We start from the raw sequence: 21,732 nt of genomic DNA, 5'->3' as shown, positions 1-21,732 counted from the left end.
AGCTTGGCAGGATTCGAACTAAGAATCTCTGCTCTGACATCAAGTTAATTCTACTTGTTCAATAAGTTAGTTTACTTCGTCCTTTTTTTTCTTTTTCTTTTGTCTCCTGTATCTAGCACAACTAAATGATCAACTTGTAGGTTTTATATCCTTAAAGTTTCCACATATGAAACTGTTATAGTTTAGTTATAGGAAAAATGAGATATCATTCAACTCAATGGAGCTTTAGTAAAGTTTTTTAGATTTTAGTAGAAAAATAACCTTCTATATTTTTGTAGCAAGCCATGGTAATTGAGAACTCCACTGATCTCAAAGTTCGGTGTTACTATGGGGCAAGGAAGAATTTGAATGATCATTACAAATGGAAGAAGGAAATTGAACAATCTGAGGTACTGTTACATTTTTCAGTGTCCATTACTAGTTTCTTTTCAATTTGATTAGGCAATTAGCAGATGTTTGATACAAAAAGTTTTTTTTTTTTACTGCATTTATTCATAGTCCGCACGCACTCATGTTTAGCTAGTTTTCTCTATAGACCTATGATCTTGAGTACCTTGGTATTATCATTGCTTAGGTCTTATATAGTTACATGGTGACCAAATCTGGCTCCTAATATTCCAATCATGAGGACAAGTCTTATGATGGTTTTAATTACGATTGAGTCTTGAAAGAAGGGCTCTTAAGTTATTATTGAGGATACAAGTGAAGGCAAGATACCAAGATATATTCAAACAACTGAAATTATGTACTAATTCACAAAAAACAATGTGCAAGTACTGCACAATAGTTTAGTGAGTTGTAATTTAAGGATGTTTATGCATGGTGCTAAAGAGAAAAACTTTGAAATAAATTTTTGATTAAGGTAGTTGAATAGAAACTACTCAAATAGAGCAGAATCAATAAGTAACAATGTTTTGAAAGGTGGTTGGGGGGTGGCGAGCAGTCACCCCACCGCCTAGTGCCTAGGTGGAAGGCGGGTGACAAGGCGGTCCAGTATTTTTAATATAAAAAATAAAGAATAAAAAATAAAACAATAAACTTATATAATACATAATATACATTATATACTGATTACTTCCTCTAGTTAATCAACTCACTTTTAAGCTAATTCAACAAAAAATTAACACTAAAAGTTATATCATTATTAATAAACAAATTAAGTGATTAACATTTAACAATACCACATTTTTCTTAAAAAAACATTCAACAAAAATAGAGAAAATTAAGTAAAATAATTAACAATCGGAAGAATAATAGATTAGCAATCAACATTTGACAAATTAATTGATTGTTGATTAACAAATTAATAGACTAAGTGATTAATAGATTAGAGTAATTCAACAGATTAGCAGATAATTGATTTACTTCAATTAAGAACTAATAGATTAGCTGATTAAGACAGAATTGAAATTTGAAAATAAAAAACCCTTCAAACTATGTGAGAGATTGAGAGAGTGAGGGAGAGAGACTGTGAGAGAGAGACGAGTGAGAGAGAGAGGGAGAGAGAGTGAAAGAGAGTGAGATCGTGAGAGAGAGAGAGAGGGAAAGAGGATAGTGGAAATTGGACACCATACCTCTGCCACTGATCATTGTCCGCTTCGTTGTTGTTGCAGCAAGCCGCCGCCTTAGCTGTCTCGTCGCTTGTTGCTGCTAGCCGTGGAAGGGAGAGCCGGAGAGGACAATCGAAAAGGGGTTAGGGATTTAGAGTTTTACTGTTAGCAAAAGAGGAGAGCAGCGAGAGAGAGAGAGGGGAGCGAGCAGCAAAAAAGAGATGAGAGTTTTTATATATAATGGGTTAGTTGTTTTAAGTAGATAATCTGACCCGTTTCTGTCATTCAACTGATAAGACGGGTTGATAGGTCGAACCACCAGCCAAGGCTGCAAACCGCCTTGCACGAGTGCTAGGCGGATTGGTGGGCCAGCTGCCATGGCGGCCGCCTTTTCTGATTTTCAATACATTCTTAGAATAAAATTCTGATTCTTAGTCTCAACTATTTGGGTTCGCTATATGAGTTGTTTTTCTCTATTCATCTCTATTTAGTGCAAGGTACTCTGCCAAAGTTAAGTGTTTTCATCTCCTCATATGCTTTCTTACTATGTCTGCTCAATATAAGTTTGATCTTCTCCTTTTCTTGATGGGTTCTTGTACCAAAAGATAGGCTACGGAACGATTTCTTTAAGATCTAGATTTATTATAGGAATCAGTCCGTGCAACCGTGGGAAAATATTCGTCATATATTCTCTTGTAGTCAGAAAATTACGAAACCAACTGGATTAGATCCGTAACTCCCTGACCTACAATTTTCGTATTTACGCCCTTCGCAGATTCGAACTACAGTTGGGACGAAAACACGAAATAACGTGGGTGATGGTGGTGGTGACGGGTGGAGTGGATGTTAGGATTATGGAAGATTATGGAGATGAAGGTGGATGGTGGATGTGGTTAACGAATATAGACGAAGGGGAAGAATTGGTCGAGATCCCAAAGAAGAGGGAGAAATCGACAGTCGAGGGAGATTAGAAGTTAGGAGAAACCTTGCCAACGGTAGAGGTGGTAGGTTGGTGAAGAGGAAGGAGGGAGATTAGGGTAGAAAAATGATAAAGAGGCAAGAAATCAATATTCCAATAGGATAATGAATTTGGCTGCCATCCACATATTTATAGATGCTAGCTAACAAGTCCTAATAACAATAAGTAACCATAATTCTAGAGGATTCTTGCCGATCGCGTTCGAACGCACCCGATCGCGTTCGAACACATAAAAGGCGTTCTCTGTATGTGCAAACGCGATGCAGGCGTTCGAATGCGGCTTGCGAACTCACCCGATCGCATTCGAACACACATTATGCGTTATCTGTATTTGCGAATCTGATGCAGGCGTTCGCAAGGGCGTTCGAACGCGACCCCTCCTGTGTTCGAACGTGACCTACAGGAATTTTATTTTAATGAAAATAAACAACTAATGTAATAATAAAAGATTCTAACAAAGTGTATTAGTCCACCACGCTTTCCCCATCTTGCCCTCAAGGTATAAAGTCGGGGAAACGCTCCAAGATATCAGTCTCTAACTTCCATGTCGCCTTATCGGATGGCTTGCCAAGCCATTCGATTAGAATCTCCATCTCTAATCTAGTACCATGTCGTCGTCGTCGCCTAAAAAGTACACGAACTGGCTCTACGATCTCTATCTCCTCTAATGGCTCCGGTAGAACTGATCCAACGACCTCATGATCACCAATCCACTCCCTCAGCAATGAAACATAGAAGACAGGATGCACTCTCGACCCCTCCGGCAGTTCCAAACGATATGCAACCGGACCAATACGTTCTAACACCCGAAATGGACCAAAGTAGCGATGTGCTAACTTTTGGTTACGCATCGGACATAAGGTCACCTGTCGATACGACTGTACCCTCACAAACATCCAACTGTTGATGTCGAACTCCTGCTCCCGATGGCTACGATCATAAACTTGCTTCATGCGGTTTTGAGTAAGTTTAAGATGGGCACGCAACCTTCTCAATATGGCGTTTCTATCCATCAAAGCTAAGTCCACCTCTGTCTGATCTGTAGATGCCATTAGTTCATAAGCGTGTAATGTCGAGGCCGTGCATCCATACACCACCTCAAATGGAGTCATGCCAATGTTGCTATGGTAGGCGGTGTTGTAAGACCATTCTGCTCACGGTAAGAACTCCAACCATCGTTTCGGCATCTCTCCAACAAAGCACCTCAAATACTGTTCAATGCCTCGATTGACCACCTCGGTTTGGCCGTCCGTTTGTGGATGGTAGGTTGAACTAAAGTTTAATCGAGTCCCTTGCAATCTGAAAAATTCCGTCCAAAAGTCGCTCATAAATAAATGATCACGATCCGAAACAATCGTGCGTGACATGCCATGTAACCGAGCAATATTTCTTACAAAAATTTTAGCCACTGACTTGATTGAAAATGGATATGACAATGCTGAAAAGTGCGCATATTTGCTCAATTTATCAACCACCACAAAAATAATGGAATAACCACATACCAGCGGTAGATCCTCTATGAAATCCATAGAACTGTCTTCCCAAATACGGTCCGGTATAGGTAAAGGCTGAAGTAATCCGGCCGGTTTCAATGTGGTTGCTTTAGCCCTTTGACAGACTTCGCAAACACGGACAAAACTCCTCACATCCCGCCTCAATTCTGGCCACGTGCAACTCTGAGATATCCTCCTATACGTCCTCAAGACACCCTCATGACCAGCCTCTGGAGTTTGGTGGAAGTGCTCCAATAATTTCTGCCGCAATCTATCATTTGCGGGCACTCGAATGCATCCGCGATCCAGCAGCAAACCGCCTCGATTCTCCAACTCTGAACGGCGCTCCGGATCATCCAACACCTCTTGCAACAATCTCAAAATATCTGGGTTAGATGTACATGCATACCTTAGCTCGTCAAGGAAGGGAAAGGTAGGAGAAGAATAGGTTGCAAGCTTGGTGGTATCGGGTTGGCGCGATAGTGCATCCACCGTTCTATTTTTTGTTCCCTTCTTGTATGCGAGCTCGGGCGAGCGGCGTCGGCGAAGGCCAGCGACGACAGTGAGCTCGACGATGAGGTCGATGGCGAAGCTATTAGGAGGGGTGCTGCACGGCACCCCCTCGTGCCACGTGTCGGTACACCGCCGGCAGGGCCATCCATGTTCCTAACATGAGCAACATGACCTTAATTTATATAAAAGTATAGTAACAATAGTAGTTACTCTAATTAACAACAATACATTTGGTAACACCAACATTACTTTCTTTGAATTACTGATCAATGGCAGCAAACTTATTTAAATATGCCATTTGCATGATCCTATTCAAATTTTGTGCTATTTTTTATAATTTTGCTTATGTTTATTTGAAATTTTATTTTTAGATAATGATCGACAAAAAAAGAAAAAGAAACATCGAAACCAATAGAAATGTTTCAATATTTTTTTCCTAGGACCGAAACTAAAACAGAAACCTTGAACCATGCTGATTACCCTGCTTTGCTTTTGAATTGGAGAACCAAGGTAAAGAAAATACTCCCCTCTAAGTACCTCTTTCCAATCAAGACTAATTCCTTATTCATTTTGTGGAAAATACTTAAATTTATTGTGAACATCACCAATCAAGACCTAGTTATTTTCTCTATGCTTAAAGTTTCTTCTTTATATTTCTATCTTATTTTTAATGGAAATTTGCATATAACACCTTATCTTTTAATAAAATTATAGTTTACATCCTATATTTTTACTATTTGCAAATCGAAGCCTATGATTTAGTGAATATATACAAAAAACACTGTACCGTTAGATTAATTAGTTAATCTTAATCAAATTTCTGAAGTTAACTCAACTAAAAAAATTACAAAAATACCCTCAACTAAGTCATACTAAAGGCATTTTAGTTATTTTAAAAATAAAATATCTTTACTTAACGGAATATTCTGATGGTGTTAGTTCAAATCTAATCCAGACTGATTTCTGCACGTATTCGCTAAGTTAGAAGGCTCGATTTACAAATAGTGAAAATGTAAGGTGTAAACTACAATTATATTATAAAACAATGCGTCTTTACAAATTTTCCTATTTTTAAATCTTATCTTAATTTAAGATGCTACCATAAGTAATATAAATCTACAATTGGATCCGAATTAATGTTTCTAATTTATTTGTCTTACATTTAACTTCTCTACTATGTGTTGAATTTTGTACCCTTTAACAACATTGCCCAAGCTTGGATGCTGGAGGATGCTGGTGTTTGGTATCCTGACAACTTTTGTTAGAAAACTAGGAAATGGATCTTTGGAGAAATTATTGTACTATTGATAGACCTAAGTGTCATGCTTTTTCACTTCATGGAAACAATTTCTTTGATAATGAAGATAATAATGCTTATCTCTTGCCTACCTAGACGTTGCATTGTCAGAGCCTATGATTTTGAATCGTAAATAAAGTATTGTAGTATTAGAGGTGAGTTTGCTTACTTATTGCCCTCCCCAAAGCTCGATCTTTTGCGGTGCCCATTATGAATATTCTACTATAGTTTTTGATTATATTGAATGTACATGACACGAAACTCTAGATGGTGTGGTTTGCCTTAGGTGAGCGCTGACAACATGGAACTCCCACATCCATTCATTAGGCCCCGTTTGGTTGTGAGAAGAGGTAAAACAAGGATAGGGATAAAGGTAGGGACTTATCACAGGATATAAGATGATGCTATATTGCTATTCTTATTTTATTTTTGGTTGGCAAAATAAGGATATGATGTAATTATTATGTAGGAGGATATGATGTAATTATTATGTAGGATAAGAATAAGGTGTTTGGTTGTGATAGTTAGGAACTTAGGATCAAGGGTGGTGGTGCTAGTAATGGCATGACACTTGGCATAGGGTGTGCTAGTGGCACACCCCCGTGCTGGTACCATGTGGAGCCATTTTTTTAATTTTTTTTCTTCTATTTCATCAATTATTATTAAATTAATTTTAGTTTCTGCGCATGTTCATATCATATCATAGGAGAATTGTAAAATTTTTATTTTTATGAAGACTATGTGAGACGTTATAATAAATAATACTATCAATGGATGAGTTTTGAAGAATATCGATATGCAACATTCTAATGTTATTCTTGTGCTAGCAAATGAAGCCTTTGATTTTTCTCATTATTTAATGTTTAACTAGATGTTAGTTTTAATTATTGAATTATTATCAATTAATATTATGTATTCAATTTTATTATGGAGTATTCAATTATATTATAGAGTATTCAATCATTAATATTAGTTTTAATGAATATATTTAATTATATTATGTGTTGAATAATATTTATATTTAGCTGTTGTTTTATCTTTAATAAAATATGTCATCTATAAAAATAATCTAAAGATAAAACATTATAATATAGATTTTAATACATATGTTTAAACCTAAATTAAGGATTGACATGCCGAAGACCTAAAAATATCTATAATATCCTAAAATTTTTATTAAAAATATTATAAATGCACGCCCTATGCCGATGGTGGCATGACACGACACGTGCCATTGGCACGGCCATCATTTGTTAGGATAATAGATAAGAAGGATCAAGCTGTAACGCCCCCGCCCGGTACGGGCACGTGCACGCCCACGTGCCCACACGGCGCGCATGGCACACGCGACAGGTCGGGCGGGGCCCGTCACACATAGATACTCTCCTATATACATATAATCATGACATCATCAAATACTACCTGCTAACATATCCATGATCACATAACCCATCACCAATTAAATCATATTATTAACCAAATAAACCTGTTAACATATGAATATCCCAGTCCACAATAATATTCATTAAACCACTACATAATTTGGCAGGACCCACGCAAGCCACAACAAACTATCAAGATACAACTAAAACGACTAATATAAGAGTACACTATGATTCGATCTGTATTATACAATTCATCGTCTAATACAATAGAGTACAAATATCAAATACTGGTACAACTCAATTCTTATATAAACTATCATCTATATTGCATCGCATCTATAGCTCACCTCATCATCGCTCTAAAATATCTTCTCAAGATATCTCAAGTCGCTATCACATACCACGTATCTAAGGGGGTTAAAAAAAAAATAAAGAGAGTCATGAGCAAAAGGCTCAGTGAATAGACCTTATCCCGAATCAGTGATGTCAAACAGAGAGTAAATCATGTACTAGATAATATGAGTCAGAAAGAGCATCATGTCATGAATGAATATATGAATGTTCCTCAATAATACATAAATAAAAAATAGATAATATGTCATGTCATAACTGATAGAATATATAATCCTCGATAATGTATAAATAAATCTCTATTTCATACCATTATCATAACTCTTTCTCAAATATGACACATGATGCATGCCGACCATGACCATGCTATGATATCAAATGCAACCATATATAATGTATATTGATCACTCGATAATCAGGTAACCAAATAATAATGAAATCATATGTATTTCTCAACATCACAATCATAAATCATCACCGACATCTCGGTATAATATCATCATACTAGACCACTTGTGAACGTTACCACTCGGTACCCGGTCTCAACATTATGTCCGAAAGCTCAGAGCATACTCCGCCACCCGCAAGAGTATCTCAAATATAATCATACCCCGCCACCTGCTAGGGTATCAATATCCATCCAGATCGGGCACCCACATAGTTGATAGAAACCTCGTGAGGATAACTCGCCACATATGTCCTGGCGAACGACATGTGTCCGAATGTTTGCTGCGCACACAGACTAACGACCTCGGACGTAAGGCCAACAGGATCGCGACTATGTCGAGTGATCAATCATCCACCAAGCGCGTCCTAACTCTCGCGCCCCTCGGGTATCTTCACGCTTTCTATCAACTATCCTATCAATCACATTTCATGTTTTCCTTCTAAATGACAGATCAAATGCATATATCCAGTACGATAACAAGTTAATGCATAATAGGAATTTAGGTGGAATAGGAATCAAGAAAAATGATGCAATGTAGTCTCCAACTGTATCGTCAACACATGCATACTTATGCTAATATATTACATGCATACTCATGCTACAGACCAACTCGGTATACAATTATAATAGTAGAATCATTCCTAATTATCTCTATATATATCACCAATGTACTCATATTACAGATCAGCATAATTAAATGCATGATAAAATATGCTCGACTGTAATCATCAATAGGTAAAGTCATATAATCATGCTGGAGGCCAAACCATGCATGTACATAATATATAATATAACCTAATTTGAGAAAGACGTCTAGGGGATAAGACTACTCACTGTCTGATCAGAAGACACAAACTACGCATCTCTCATGTCCGTCAGGTAACCGAGTGAAACTCATCGCTAGCGAGGTTCACGGGGTCTCAAATAAGTGGGTTCAGGATCTGAAATATTTAAGTAGTATGATGTTAGTCGTTTATCTAATTAGAATTAATTCAGTTAAAATATAAATGTTTATTAGGTTTAGAATCACTTTTCTTTATTTTTGATTACATAACTAGGTCTATAATATAGATACGATTCAAATATTATAATTCTAGTATTATTATAAAATGTTAGTTATAACATAAGGAGAAGAGGCCTGTTTCCTTTTATATGAGAGTATAAAAAGTTAGAAGCCGAGGAGGAAGAAGAAAAAGAAAAAAAGTAGAAGCCGAGGAGGAAGAAGAAAAAGAAAGAAAGCGGAAGGAGGAGGAGGAGGAGAAGAAGAAAAAGAAGAAGAAGAAGAAGGGAGGAGAAGGAGAAGAAGAAGAGGGGGAGGGGAACTGAGGGAAAAGAAACGAAGAAGAGATAGAAATAAGAAATAAGAAGAATAAAGAGGAAGAAGAAGAAGAAGAAGAAGAAGAAGAAGAAGAAGAGAAGAGGAAGAGAAGAAAGCGAGAAGGTGAGGGAGGAGCTTGCGGACTCGGGCCGATGGGGAGGGCACCGGCCGCTGCTGGCCAGCCAGCGGCCGGCCTCTCGCCGGTGGCTCGGCTCCGACGAGCTTTGGCAAGAGAGAGAGAGAGAGAGAGAGAGAGAGCTTCTCACTGGTGGCGGCGGCTTCGGGAAGGTGGCGGCGGGCTGACGTCGACGACGAGGAGTGCGAAAGATAGTGGAGTGAGAGAGAGACTGAGAGAGATAAATAGATAGAGAGAGAGATTTAGAGAGAGAGAGAGAGAGAGAGAGAGAGAGAGGAGGCGGTGGAGGGGGTTGCGGCAATGCCGGGGCCCACCGTGGCCAGCTGGCCGCAGCCCGTTGGCTGCGGCAGCGGCAGCGGACACATGGTGCCCCCACCACGCAAGCTGCATGCGTAGCTTGCATGGGCACGAGGCTGGCCACAGTGTGGCCGGTCGCGTCGTGCCCATAAATTTTTTTTTTTTTTTTTTGTTTGGGTTGTTACACAAGCTGACCTTATTATGCTTTCCTTGGTTCGATTTATAGTAGATGTTTGTAATTTCATTTTCATATGGAAAAATAATGTACTATATACTATTTACTATCTACTCATGGTTAGTTTTGGGATTCATGTTGAAAAAGTGATTTGACTGAATACATCCTATTTGCATATTGTCACAAACACTATCAGAAATATAAATAATTAGATGGAGAGCCTATATTAAAATCATTTCACCACATAAATATCATAAGATATTAGCAAGACAGTCATGCAATGTGCCCACCATCTTGGTTTATCATATTGTAATCTTACGGCATTACAATATTCAACAACTGTTGAAACTTCAAATAATGAAAGGTTTGAGAGTTGTTGGGTAGGTCCAAGGGCTCATAGGTAATTTATCAAAAATAGGGATAAACTCCCTTTGTCACAGTTTCTTATTCCACCTTAGAACTATAAAGAAAATGTGATAATTGTCACTTATTGCAATTTTTCTCCTAATTCCTTATAAACTTTTTGGTTGAATTTTTTTGGGATAAAGAGGGGTTTATTTGTATCTCACGACTTTATCCCAACAACCTAATGAGGCCTAGGAATAGAAGTGGGGATTAATACCTTAGAAGCTTGTTTGGTTGCAGGATAAGGAAAAATTAGGATAGAGATAAAACATGCACTTATCACGCGATAAGGGATGATGCTATCCAAATTTTCTTTTGGGTGTTTGGTTGGAAAAAAAGAATAAACGTAATGATCTATCAGATAAAAATAAGGGATAAGATGGTTCTAATAGTTGGGATAAGAGATGAAAATGATTAAATTGACCTTATTGCCTTTTCCTTAGTTTAATATAAATAGATATTTGTAATTTCAATTTATAACTCACTTGGTTATACCAATTTTCTTACCCCACCTAAAAACTGAGATCAAGAAAAAGAAAACAGTGTTTTTCAAAAGAAAACAGTGTTTTTCACATTTTTTTTATCTCAGCTAGTTAATGCCTATTTGATGACATCTGTTTTTTTTTTGTAATAAAGGGGAATCTGTCCCAAAAACACCCCTTTATCCATACAAATTTGGGGGTTGTGTTTCCAACCTTTGGCCCTGATGTGTCCTAACGAAACAACTAGAAGTGCTACAATTTTGTGTAACTCAGGTTGGGAGGTTCGAGATCAATCAAACTAACATGCCTTTAAATTGTAGGTGAATGGTGTCTCATTCCATCTTTAAGCCAATGCATTACCTCATTGCTGCTAATAAATTTGTGGTACTAGATCCTGTAAAATACGTGGCAGAGCCAATTATCTACATTCTTTTCCTGATTTAATGCTATGTTAACAGGAACAGAATTAGCATTTAATCTTGGTTTATGGAGCCTGACAAAGAGATATCTCTTTCTAGGAATGTAGGAAAATTTAGTGAGTTAGTTATGTTTCATAATTAATAATCTCAAATATATATATGTTGCAATCAAATACCTCTTATCCTGCATCTGTGTTGTCATTGCGTTCTCTGTTGTTATGCATAAAATATGGTAGGTGATATGTGGTACCTCCTATACAACTACAGGTGCTTGTGATGACTCCGCAAATATTGCTACATAACTTGCAGCATTGTTTAATCAAGATGGACCAAATTGAAATTCTGATTTTTGATGAATGTCATCATGCACAAGCACAAAAGAGGCATCCTTATGCACAAATTATGAAGGTACGTATTAAAAAGATAAAATTGAAGAACAACAATTATAATAGATGGTACAAAATATAGCTGTACATTTTTGTCTATTTAAACATATGTTTGATAAATAATAATTGGATCATGCTCCAATATATTTTAGTTTCATAATTTTAGTTGAGAGTTTTCAGGGCTTCTATAAAACTAATGGAATGAAATGTCCTCGCATATTTGGTATGACTGCATCACCTATCATTGGGAAAGGTAATACTGTTTTCTTTTCTTTTAATTTGTGATTCTATCACTTTTGGCATGTTACTGTGTCTAAATATCCAGTTTCCAATATGTTCTTGTTTTTGTTTTAATTGTATTAACATGTTTTGAAAGGTGGCTGCGATTGGGGGCGATCACCCGACCGCCTAGTGCCTAGGTGTAAGGTGGGCGACAATGCGGGTGACAATGTGGCTTAGCATTTTTAATATAAAAAAGAACATATATAATGTCATGATTCGAAATCGGAATCATGACCAACCGTGTACCTCAATGCGCATGAGATACACGAAGCCTTACTAAAACTTTTTAAGCACACCATTACAAAAATTAATAAAAGAAAAAAATTTGATTTATATTTAACCTAATTGAAATGAAAATAACTAATGTCATCACTAATGTGTCTCTAAACAAATTGAATTAACGAATAGTCTAAAACATAAAGACTAAAAGAACGGAAAGGTAAATGGGTAGGTCTTAAGTGGAGGTAAAGTCTTGGTGCATCTCGCTTAGTTGTCACGCTGATCATTACTTAAAATATTAGAAGAGGAAAATTTATGAGCCAACAACTATCGCTCAATGAGTGGAATCTACTCGAAGGCCAAATAAATCTAAAATTTATAACATTAAATAAAAATCCAAATTCAGTGATATAAAACGATAATTTTACTAAGCATGTATAGAAAGTAACAATAATAACGATAATAATAATAAAAAAAAGTCACATTTCATAACATGCTCAATTTTAACATACCGAAATTTTTCTCAATAATAATAATATTATTTGTCTCAATTGGGCCTATGTTCTGTGGATCCACATTAACAAGAAGTCACCTCGAGATGATGCTTGAATATTTTTCTCATAACTGATTCGGTTGGGATCATCAGGAGGTGTCATTATGTGATAAATGCACTTTGTCTCTTTCAATAACCGTTGAGAGAGATTAGAGTCACTCAGAAAGTTTTTCAATCTATTTTGGAACTATTTCCTAACCTCGCCAGAGTTACCTAAGAAACTCACCGTAGTAATCTGAAATAGGACTTTCCCCTGGATTTTCAGTTAGACTTGAGTCACCATTCACAATCGATCTATATCGGGACTGTTATCTAAGTATACCAAATACTAGTTATAATTTTTTCCACTAAAATTTACAATTTGCACAAAGTATAGTTATACACTGAATAATATATTTTTACACATAGAATTATAATAATTAAATTGCACACATAGAAGTACATGGTCCGATAAAAGGTACGACAAATAATATGAATAAATATGTGAGTAAATCAACTCACCTGAGTCTTAGATAAAACAATTGAAATCTCTTATATCTAGTCCACATGCTAAAAATCACCGCCTTTAATAATAAATAACAATAAAATTTTAAATGAAATAATATCAAGATTTCAAAAATTTAAAACTAAATATATTACTCAATTGGGCCAAATCAACTAATCAAGCCCACTTGGTTGGGTTGGGCTACAGTTGGCCCGCAGCCTACACAATCACCCATAATTAAGTCACGTTGGGTCTCTTGGATTCGAAATCCAAATCCAACCTGAATCCATTAACTTAAGGGATGAAGGCGAGACTTGGGTTGCGCGAGTCTGCTTCTTTATCTCGAAGCAGTCCGCCGGCCATGCCAGCATCTTCCTCCCGGCCTTGATGACTTAAAGAGGAGAGGGAAGATCGGCTATGGCAACCGGTGGTGGGATGAAACACCCAAACCTCCAAATACATGTGTAAACCGCGTGGGTAAATCCCCCCACGCGGTGCATCACATGACCTGTCAGTAAAAGGATTTCACAAGGCACATAGCAGCACAAATTCACCATAAATAAACTCAACCATAAGAATCCGGATACAAGTTCTATAGGCCACAACAAGCCTTCTAAATACACATCCAAAATACAATGCTAAAGTCCAAAATACATCGTCAATCATAACGCCCTCGCAGGGGCTTAATACAACTAATATACATACTGAATAGAAAGGCAGCTACTCCACGCTACCCGCACCTGCGTCTCGTAGCTCTGAAATAATGCCACCAAGAGGTGGTGAGCTTACATCCCAGCGAGTAGGATTCATACAATCTAAAATAATGAAATCACATGTGTATATCCAATTTATGCCTATAATTGCTAGCAATAACAATATGCTTGTTGAAATGACTTACCATGAGTTACTAAATCAATGCAATCGATAAAGATTACCGGTCACTATCCTGGAACATGCTAGTTTCTAAACGTATCAAGATAAGTCCACACAGATATAAAGCTTGATACAATCTCTTATTCATATAAATCTCAATCATAGTGTTTACATGTTATGCATAGCAGTAAAAGAGTAGTTTAGTCATCTTATGCTTACCAAGGCATTAATCATACTTATCATAGCTCACCGAGCTATTCACCACATAAGGTAAATACTCTCAAGAAACAATCATCCATCATCTCATACATCGAATCTCAATCATAGTGTTTACATTTATGCATAGCAATAAAAGAGTAGTTTAGTCATCTCATGCCTACCAAGGCATTAATCATACTTATCATAGCTCACCGAGCTATTCACCACACAGGGTAAATACTCTCAAGAAACAATCATCCATCATCTCATACATCGAGGGGGGATATATACACATCTAATGGTAATGCCACATACACGTGTATGGCGACACTACATGTGATCGGTTATCTGTGGCCATTAGACTAAGGACCCTGATCGTAAGCCCATATCTCACTCTCTCTAAATCATTATCGCCCTCAGCAGGAGAATCGGGAGCCTTCGGCTCATCAACGACGGCCTTAACCCTACGTCGTCGGGTACCACTATAGATATATCCCCGCCTCACAATTATGTTCTTTTATCATCATAATCTAGTCCTGACTATGCAGTATAAGTACCTAAATGCCACACAGGCTCTCGACCTCAGGTGTAGGCCGCTAATAGTATAGTCATATAAAATACACTCTACCCTTAACCCTGGGCTGAGTGAGTAAGGGCACTGCCTAGCCAGAACCCGACTACTAATGATAGGTGGAAGTGGTGCAGTGCCTATGAGTGTATAAAGCATGTCATAGTTATCATGATCGTTACATTTTATATTCACAACAGATATATATTCAAGGGTATATCATACATGATACATGTAGAGCATCATCACACTAATGCTTATGCTACATTAACATTCTCATAATATCATGATGAGCAAATTATCAATAATTGCATAAGTAAAGATATATCATGGTACACTAAATGCACGTATTAATACCGACATTTCCTATAGTGTCATGACAGGTATAATGACTGTAACTATATTATTCTAGACTTGTATAAACTCTACTCGCTTGGGGATCTCCAACAGTACACTAAATCTCCTCAGCTAGCCGGCTCTTTCGGAATCCCAAAATCCTCCTCACGCGGTGTCAATTCGAAAAGGGGTTGATCAGCAGGCTCGACGGATCTCGGTCCGGGGCTTCGTCAGCTCCGACGTTGGCAACCCGAGAGAGAGAAGAGGGAAAGAGGTAGTGAGGTGGGGGAGAAGATAATGGTTGGGATGGTTGCGGTGAGGGGAAGGAGGAGATAATGGAGGTGGGGAGGGTGGCGTGCACGGCAAGGGAAAAGGAAGAAGAAGGAGAAGAGAGGACGCGGGGGGTGGGTGGGTGGGGGTCGACGCACGTGCTCGAGGCATGCATCAATCAGAGATGATTTTTTATTTATTTAAATTGGGGTGTTACATGGGAGGTCTTCCATCCATGGCTGACGGCGACTGGAGCCATGAGAGCTTCAAAGGAGAACATTTGTGGCACGTGGCACACGACGTGAAGCTTCCAGTGATGGAGGGGTAGCGACCCGAAGCAGCTGGCCGACGTGATTCGCCGATGAAGCCGCAACTTCACAATTGCTTCGGTGGTTTGTTCCCACGTCGTGACTTTGACAGTATAAAAGTAAGAAGATAGGAAAGAAAGGGGCTAGGGTGGGTGAGTAAGATAGTATTAGGTTTTAATCCTAATCGTTAATCTAAATTTGATTCGGAGTGGCCGAAAATCCCGCAGCCATTCTTGCTACGTGACTGAGAAGAAGAGAGGAGGGAGATTGCACGTGCAGTGCTCATGCGCCCTCTTCTCTCTCAACTTTTTTTTTTTTAGTTCTTACAACTATTCCCAATAAAAAGAAATTTTGCCTCGAGATTAAAATTAATGTAATAAAAGAATTGATACCGTAATAGTCGCTACGTAGACTGAGGAAATAGCTCTAGATGCTTCTCTTGCATTTCATCTTCACGATCCCAGGTTGCTTCTTCCGGCTTGTGATTTTGCCATAAAATCTTAACTAATGTGATTACCTTGTTGTGAAGAGTTCTTTGCTGAGTTTCTATGATTTCTACAGGTTGTTCCTCATAAGATAGATTTTTTCAGATCTCCAAAGGTTCGAAATCGATCATATGATCAACACTAGGTACATACTTAACATAGACACATGGAAGACACATGGAAGACATTATGTACTTTAGCTAACCTTGGTGGCAATGCTATTTGGTATGCCACCTCTCCAATGTGTTCTAACACCTCAAAAAGTCCAATAAAGCGAGGACTCAATTTGACTTTCTTACCAAATCTGATCGATCCTTTCCAAGGTGACACTTTTGAAAAAACCATGTCACCCACTTGAAACTCCAGTTTTTTTTCCAATTATCAGCATAACTCTTTTGACAGCTCTGAGCTGTCAGAAACTTTCCTTGATTTTGACAATTTTTTGAATGGCATCTTAAACCATATTTAGCCCCAATAACTGTCTCCCACTAACCTTGTACCAATAAAGTGGAGATATGCATTTTTAGCCATACAACGCCTCATAAGGTGCTAGTCTCATACTTGAATGGTAGCTATTATTGTAAGAGAACTCCATGAGTGAAGGATGATCATCCCAATTTTCTTTCTACTCCAAGGAACAAGCTTGCAACATATCCTTAAGGGTTTGGATAGTCCTCTCAGATTATCTATCGGTCTGGCTAGTGATAAGTGAGCTGAATTTCTATCGTGTCCCAATAGCTGAATGAAGACTTCGTCATTATTTAGAAACAAAATGAGGATCTCTATCAGACACGATTGACAAAGGTGCTTAATGGAGTCGGACAATCTCTTTAATATGAAGTTGTGAAAAATGATCTAAAAAGTAAGTCATGCGAATGGCCAAAAAGTGAGTAGACTTAATCAATAGCATCATGATTTGATCTAGTGTGGGGAAGTCCTGAGATAAAGTCCATAGGCACATCTTTCCACTTTTATTTTGACAACGGCAAAGGCTGTACCATTCTTGTAGGTTTTTGATGTTTAACCTAAATTAGCAGCAACATTATCAGTCACAACTTAAAGCATATTTTCCTTTCCCACTTCCTTGATATCTCCAACAACAATATTATGTATGTATTCACCTGTATGTCAATCTTTAGAACAATCAATGAAATGTAGAAAACTAATTCCTAGATCATAATTGATACAAATTCATAATGCTTCTTTCTTTTTAATTCGTCCAAGTCTCAGTCAAAATGGAGCAGCCATTTTTCTTCTATGCAGCTCTATGGTTCTCCAAATTATCATTTGTTTTAGCCATTTGCTTCTTCAAAAGTGTTCACGTAACTCATGCATAAATGCCGACTTAAACCCTGGACCATACTGACAAACTGCTTTTATCAATATATGAAATGATTTATCAGGCATCAGTAAGAACATTAAGGGGAATGCCACACTTATAAACTCAATGAGCTAAGTACATTAGGTCTAGCGTAGGATTGATGTCTAACCACGTCAGAGTTACCTAAACGGATCATGTGCTAATCAGGTATAGGTCTGTTGTTTGGATTTTTTTCTAACCATGCCAAAGTCACCTAAACATATCATATGCTGATCAAGAAGGTTTGTTTAGTAGATTTCAAGGTAGACATGAGTTACCACTGGGAGATGTACGAAGAATATATAGTATAAGCCTGTTCTCAAAGTCATATCAAATATAAGTTATATTTTTCCAAATATTCGTAATCATTAAAATTGCTATTTGCACGAAGTATAACAATGCATTGAGTCATATATTTTGCACAATAATACAATAATTAATTTGCTCACAGAAATATGACATTTAATTTGCACAGAAAAATATATGATTATGTAAAAAGTATGAAATACACAATAGATAAAAATGTGAGTGAACCCACTCATCTGAGTCTAATTCAAATGACTACGATCTCTACTCCACGTGCTAAGAAAAATCACCACCAATGAATCGCGTGGTGGTCTCCGATCGCTCCGGCGGTGCTTTGGCGGTCGGGTCCGACGACGTGGTTCTAATAGGAAAGAAAAGAAGAAGAATAAGAGGGACGAAGGGGGCTAGGGTTTTTATTTATAGGAAAGAGAGAGAAGGGATTTAGGGTTTTTATTTATAGGAAGAATTCAAATTTTGATTTCGATTTGGATTTGGCCAAAAAACTCGCGATTGCCTCGTCGCGTGATGGTGAAGGAGAGGGTGAAGGGTGCCCCCACGGGCAATGCATGTGCGCTCTAAGAGTTTTTTTTTTTGAATGTTACAAGACGGCGCCGTAGGCCACCTTCCACGAGCGCCAGGCAGAATGGCGGGGTGGCTGGTGCACCGCCCCTCCATGGTGGCCGCCGTTTCCAATTTTCACACACTAGAACTATTAGCTCATTGTGTTTAATTATTTCTTGCATTTGCTTGATCAACTAATTGGTCAAATATTTCTTCTATGTATAACATATTACTGAACAAGACCGCAAGTAATTCATGCTCCTAACACATACCATAATAACAATAATTACAAGCTGTGAATCTCAACTATTTAGGCCTTAAAGCATATATATTAGATAGCTAAACTTGATTTTTGTTCATACTTTCCATTAGTTATATGCATAGGTATAATATTAGTACTTAATTGAGCATTCCAGCATGGCAGATTGTTTTGAATTTCTAAGATTGTAGCAAGTACTAGTCATCATCATCCATCTACGGAACGAGGTCGAATTTGGATGCATCGACGCACAAATATTGGCCCCTAGTTTAGATATATATGTCACATCTGTACTTGGAGAATTCAGGCTGGGGCATGAAGTTTTGTTCTTTTTAGCTCTTTACAAGAAGGTAAAAGGAGAGAGGTCTTCTCTAGGTACTTTGCCATTTCTCAGTGTGATGCATGTAGTTTAGAGCTTTGCTTATCCTAAGGAGGATGATTTTTAAATCCTAAGCTTTTATCAGGAAGCGCTCATGGTCATTCATCCATCATGGAATGTGTTCCATCTCTCCATCTTGAATACGATGGTGCACTAGTGGTGGACCTTACTTTGTGCTCTACCGTTTCATTCCACTGATTCTAGAGTCTAGACTACAAATAAACTTTCTTATATTTTTAATTTGAAGATAAGTTCTTCTCAAGAGAGGAAATTGATGACATTCATGGGATTAAGCCAATAATGATATTCTAGTACTGTAGATGATATAATTCTTCTCATAGATAATGTATTCTAATTGTTTGAAGTAAACTGAATTCTCCTACATTTCTAACAAGTTCTAATCATAAAAAGGTTGTGGTCAAATGACCAAATCCTTTTGAAAGCTTGCATTTGGTTCAGTGTAATTTTTTCTTTGATTTCTGGGTTTAGCTATGAGATGTGCTTTCTAGTTTAATCTTAGGGCCTGTCGTCCTGATTTGGGATTCTAAGTTTGGTGCTATTGGGTTGTTACTTTACAGTGTTGTTAAGAGATATATTTTATCATGGTGGATGTATAATCTTCTCAAACTTTGTATGCTTTCAAGTTTCAAATCAATCTGAACTTATCTTGTTTCTTTCGAAATGTACCCTTCAGCTTCAGTTCATAACAAATGATGAGCCTAGTTAAGTTTTGCTTTCATATGGTCTTGGCAGTAATCTTATGTTTCCAGTCGTAGACTTCGTTTACCGGAACAGGTTTATTTACGAAGTATTTATCAATCATGTTTCATGTGTTTTATGACTAAGTTATGCTCTCATTAATTCCTTAGGTTGCTCTGGAAGCTGCTAAGCCAAGGTAAACATACCTCCAATAAGGGGTATCGGCCATGTCAGGGTTACTATCAGCCATGTAGAATTTGTTCATGAACTCTTCATATTCAGTTTCTCTTCAATTACAGTAGGGAAACATAATAGATAATACTAGTCTATTGCTTGCGTGTACCTGCTAAAGTGTTGTTATCCTTGAAAAGGCTTGACTATTGAGCAAAATAGTCTCTTATGATTTATATAATCTTATTTTAAAATTTGAGTTTGGTATATCCTTCTCATACCTTAGGATGAAGTGATGAACTCAATGCTAACAGTTATTGCATTTTTTTGAAAACCATAAATAAATACTTTATCTGCATTTATGGCAAGATGAAATTTAGTTTCACTGAATGATTGAACTTCTATAATTACTCTTATCATTTTTTTTCTCTTTATCCTTTCCAGGTGGGTCCAACCAACTAATGTACACCAAATGCATCAACACTCTTGAGAATTTACTTGATGCCAAGGTCCATATATTATATCAACACGAATAAGAGATAGCAACTGGTGAAAGATTATTAACTGGCCTTCTTTTTCATGCAAAATTATCTGATGACTCTCTCATAATTACATAGGTATGTTCTGTTGATGATTATTTAGACCTCGAGAGTGTAGTTGCTTCTCCGGATGTTGAGGTCTACCCATACGGTCCTGTCATTCATACTGCTTCTAGTTTTACAGTGATCTACAGTAAAAAGCTTGAGGAGCTGAAACTCCAGGTCCCTCTTCTTTTCTATATTGTCTGAGGATAACCTTTCTTTTTCTGTACAACCAGGTCTGGCTTACTTCATTTTTTCCTGATGTCTACAGTGTATGCCCATTGTAAGAGAAAATTTATGTGATTTCAAGGATCATCAAAAGAAAATAAAGATCCTATGGAGGTTGCATGACAATTTGACGTTCTGTTTGCAAAATCTTGGTCTTTGTGGAGCTGTACAAGTGAGTCACTAGTACAACATTTTTGCCATATTAAAATTCTCATTTAATTATTGCTGTTCACTTTGACATAATATAGTGCTACTACTCATTTTTCTCTTGGAAGATTTGAGGCCTTCGCAAATGTAGTCTTCCTATATTTCTTCATCATGTGCTTTTGACTGCTATTAATTCAAATTTGCTCAAAAAAAAAAAAAAAGAGGAAAGGAAAAGGAAACAGAATAAGAAAACAATATACCATTCTTTGCTCTGTCACCTGTGTGTATGTTTATTCATATAAGTATGTTAGGTATTTGCTGGAACTAATTTGACATTGAATTTTATCCTTGATCACTAATATAGCATTGACTTATGTTGAACCAAGCATCCTTGTGGCTAGTTATTCAATTTTCATTATGCTATTCTATTGTTCGTGGCTCTTCTTTTTATAGGCTACTTTAGTTTTAGAATGAAGAATGCCACAAATCGCCTGCTGCAGTCCTACCAACCAGTTATCCCTTATTACAGCTGGTGATATATCCCTTGAAGGTGCCATATACATGTGGCAATTATTTAGAATTATTCGGTCATCGATGGATATCGGTAAAGATGCACTTTTCAAATGAAATCACTACATTACTTTTGCCATATACACCCCAATATGAATGCATATTAAGTTATGATTGGGAATGCCATTCATATAGTTGATGCTTCATTCCAAAGGTCTAGCATTGTAGGGGTTTCAGATTTTCTTTTCTTTTCTCGGAGTGAGGGAAGGATGTTGGGATTGGAGGTGTTGTTATGGAAATCTACAGTCAAAAGCAATCGTT

General features: G+C 37.3%; 1 protein-coding gene across 6 annotated transcripts in view; it reads left to right on the top strand.

Moving 5' to 3' along the window:
• LOC140793409 (endoribonuclease Dicer homolog 4-like) overlaps nucleotides 1-21,732 on the top strand; it is a 72,140-nt gene that overhangs the window by 1,180 nt on the left and 49,228 nt on the right. For 2 of the 6 annotated variants that reach the window (XM_073144877.1, XM_073144876.1), the window contains exons 3-8: nucleotides 279-389; nucleotides 11,516-11,656; nucleotides 11,815-11,887; nucleotides 20,390-20,454; nucleotides 20,563-20,706; nucleotides 20,798-20,926. In XM_073144877.1, the coding sequence (XP_073000978.1) occupies nucleotides 279-389; nucleotides 11,516-11,656; nucleotides 11,815-11,887; nucleotides 20,390-20,454; nucleotides 20,563-20,706; nucleotides 20,798-20,926 (663 nt within the window). Of the gene's footprint in view, nucleotides 1-278; nucleotides 390-11,515; nucleotides 11,657-11,814; nucleotides 11,888-19,944; nucleotides 19,971-20,389; nucleotides 20,455-20,562; nucleotides 20,707-20,797; nucleotides 20,927-21,732 lie in introns of all 6 variants that reach the window. The other 4 variants (XM_073144879.1, XM_073144878.1, XM_073144881.1 and 1 more) reach the window with 4 other exon arrangements.

The sequence above is a fragment of the Typha latifolia genome, chromosome 8 (assembly GCF_019914945.1).
Source record: "Typha latifolia isolate L0001 chromosome 8, TyphaL0001v2, whole genome shotgun sequence".
NCBI lineage: Eukaryota > Viridiplantae > Streptophyta > Magnoliopsida > Poales > Typhaceae > Typha > Typha latifolia.
This window is presented reverse-complemented; position numbering and strand designations above follow the sequence as displayed.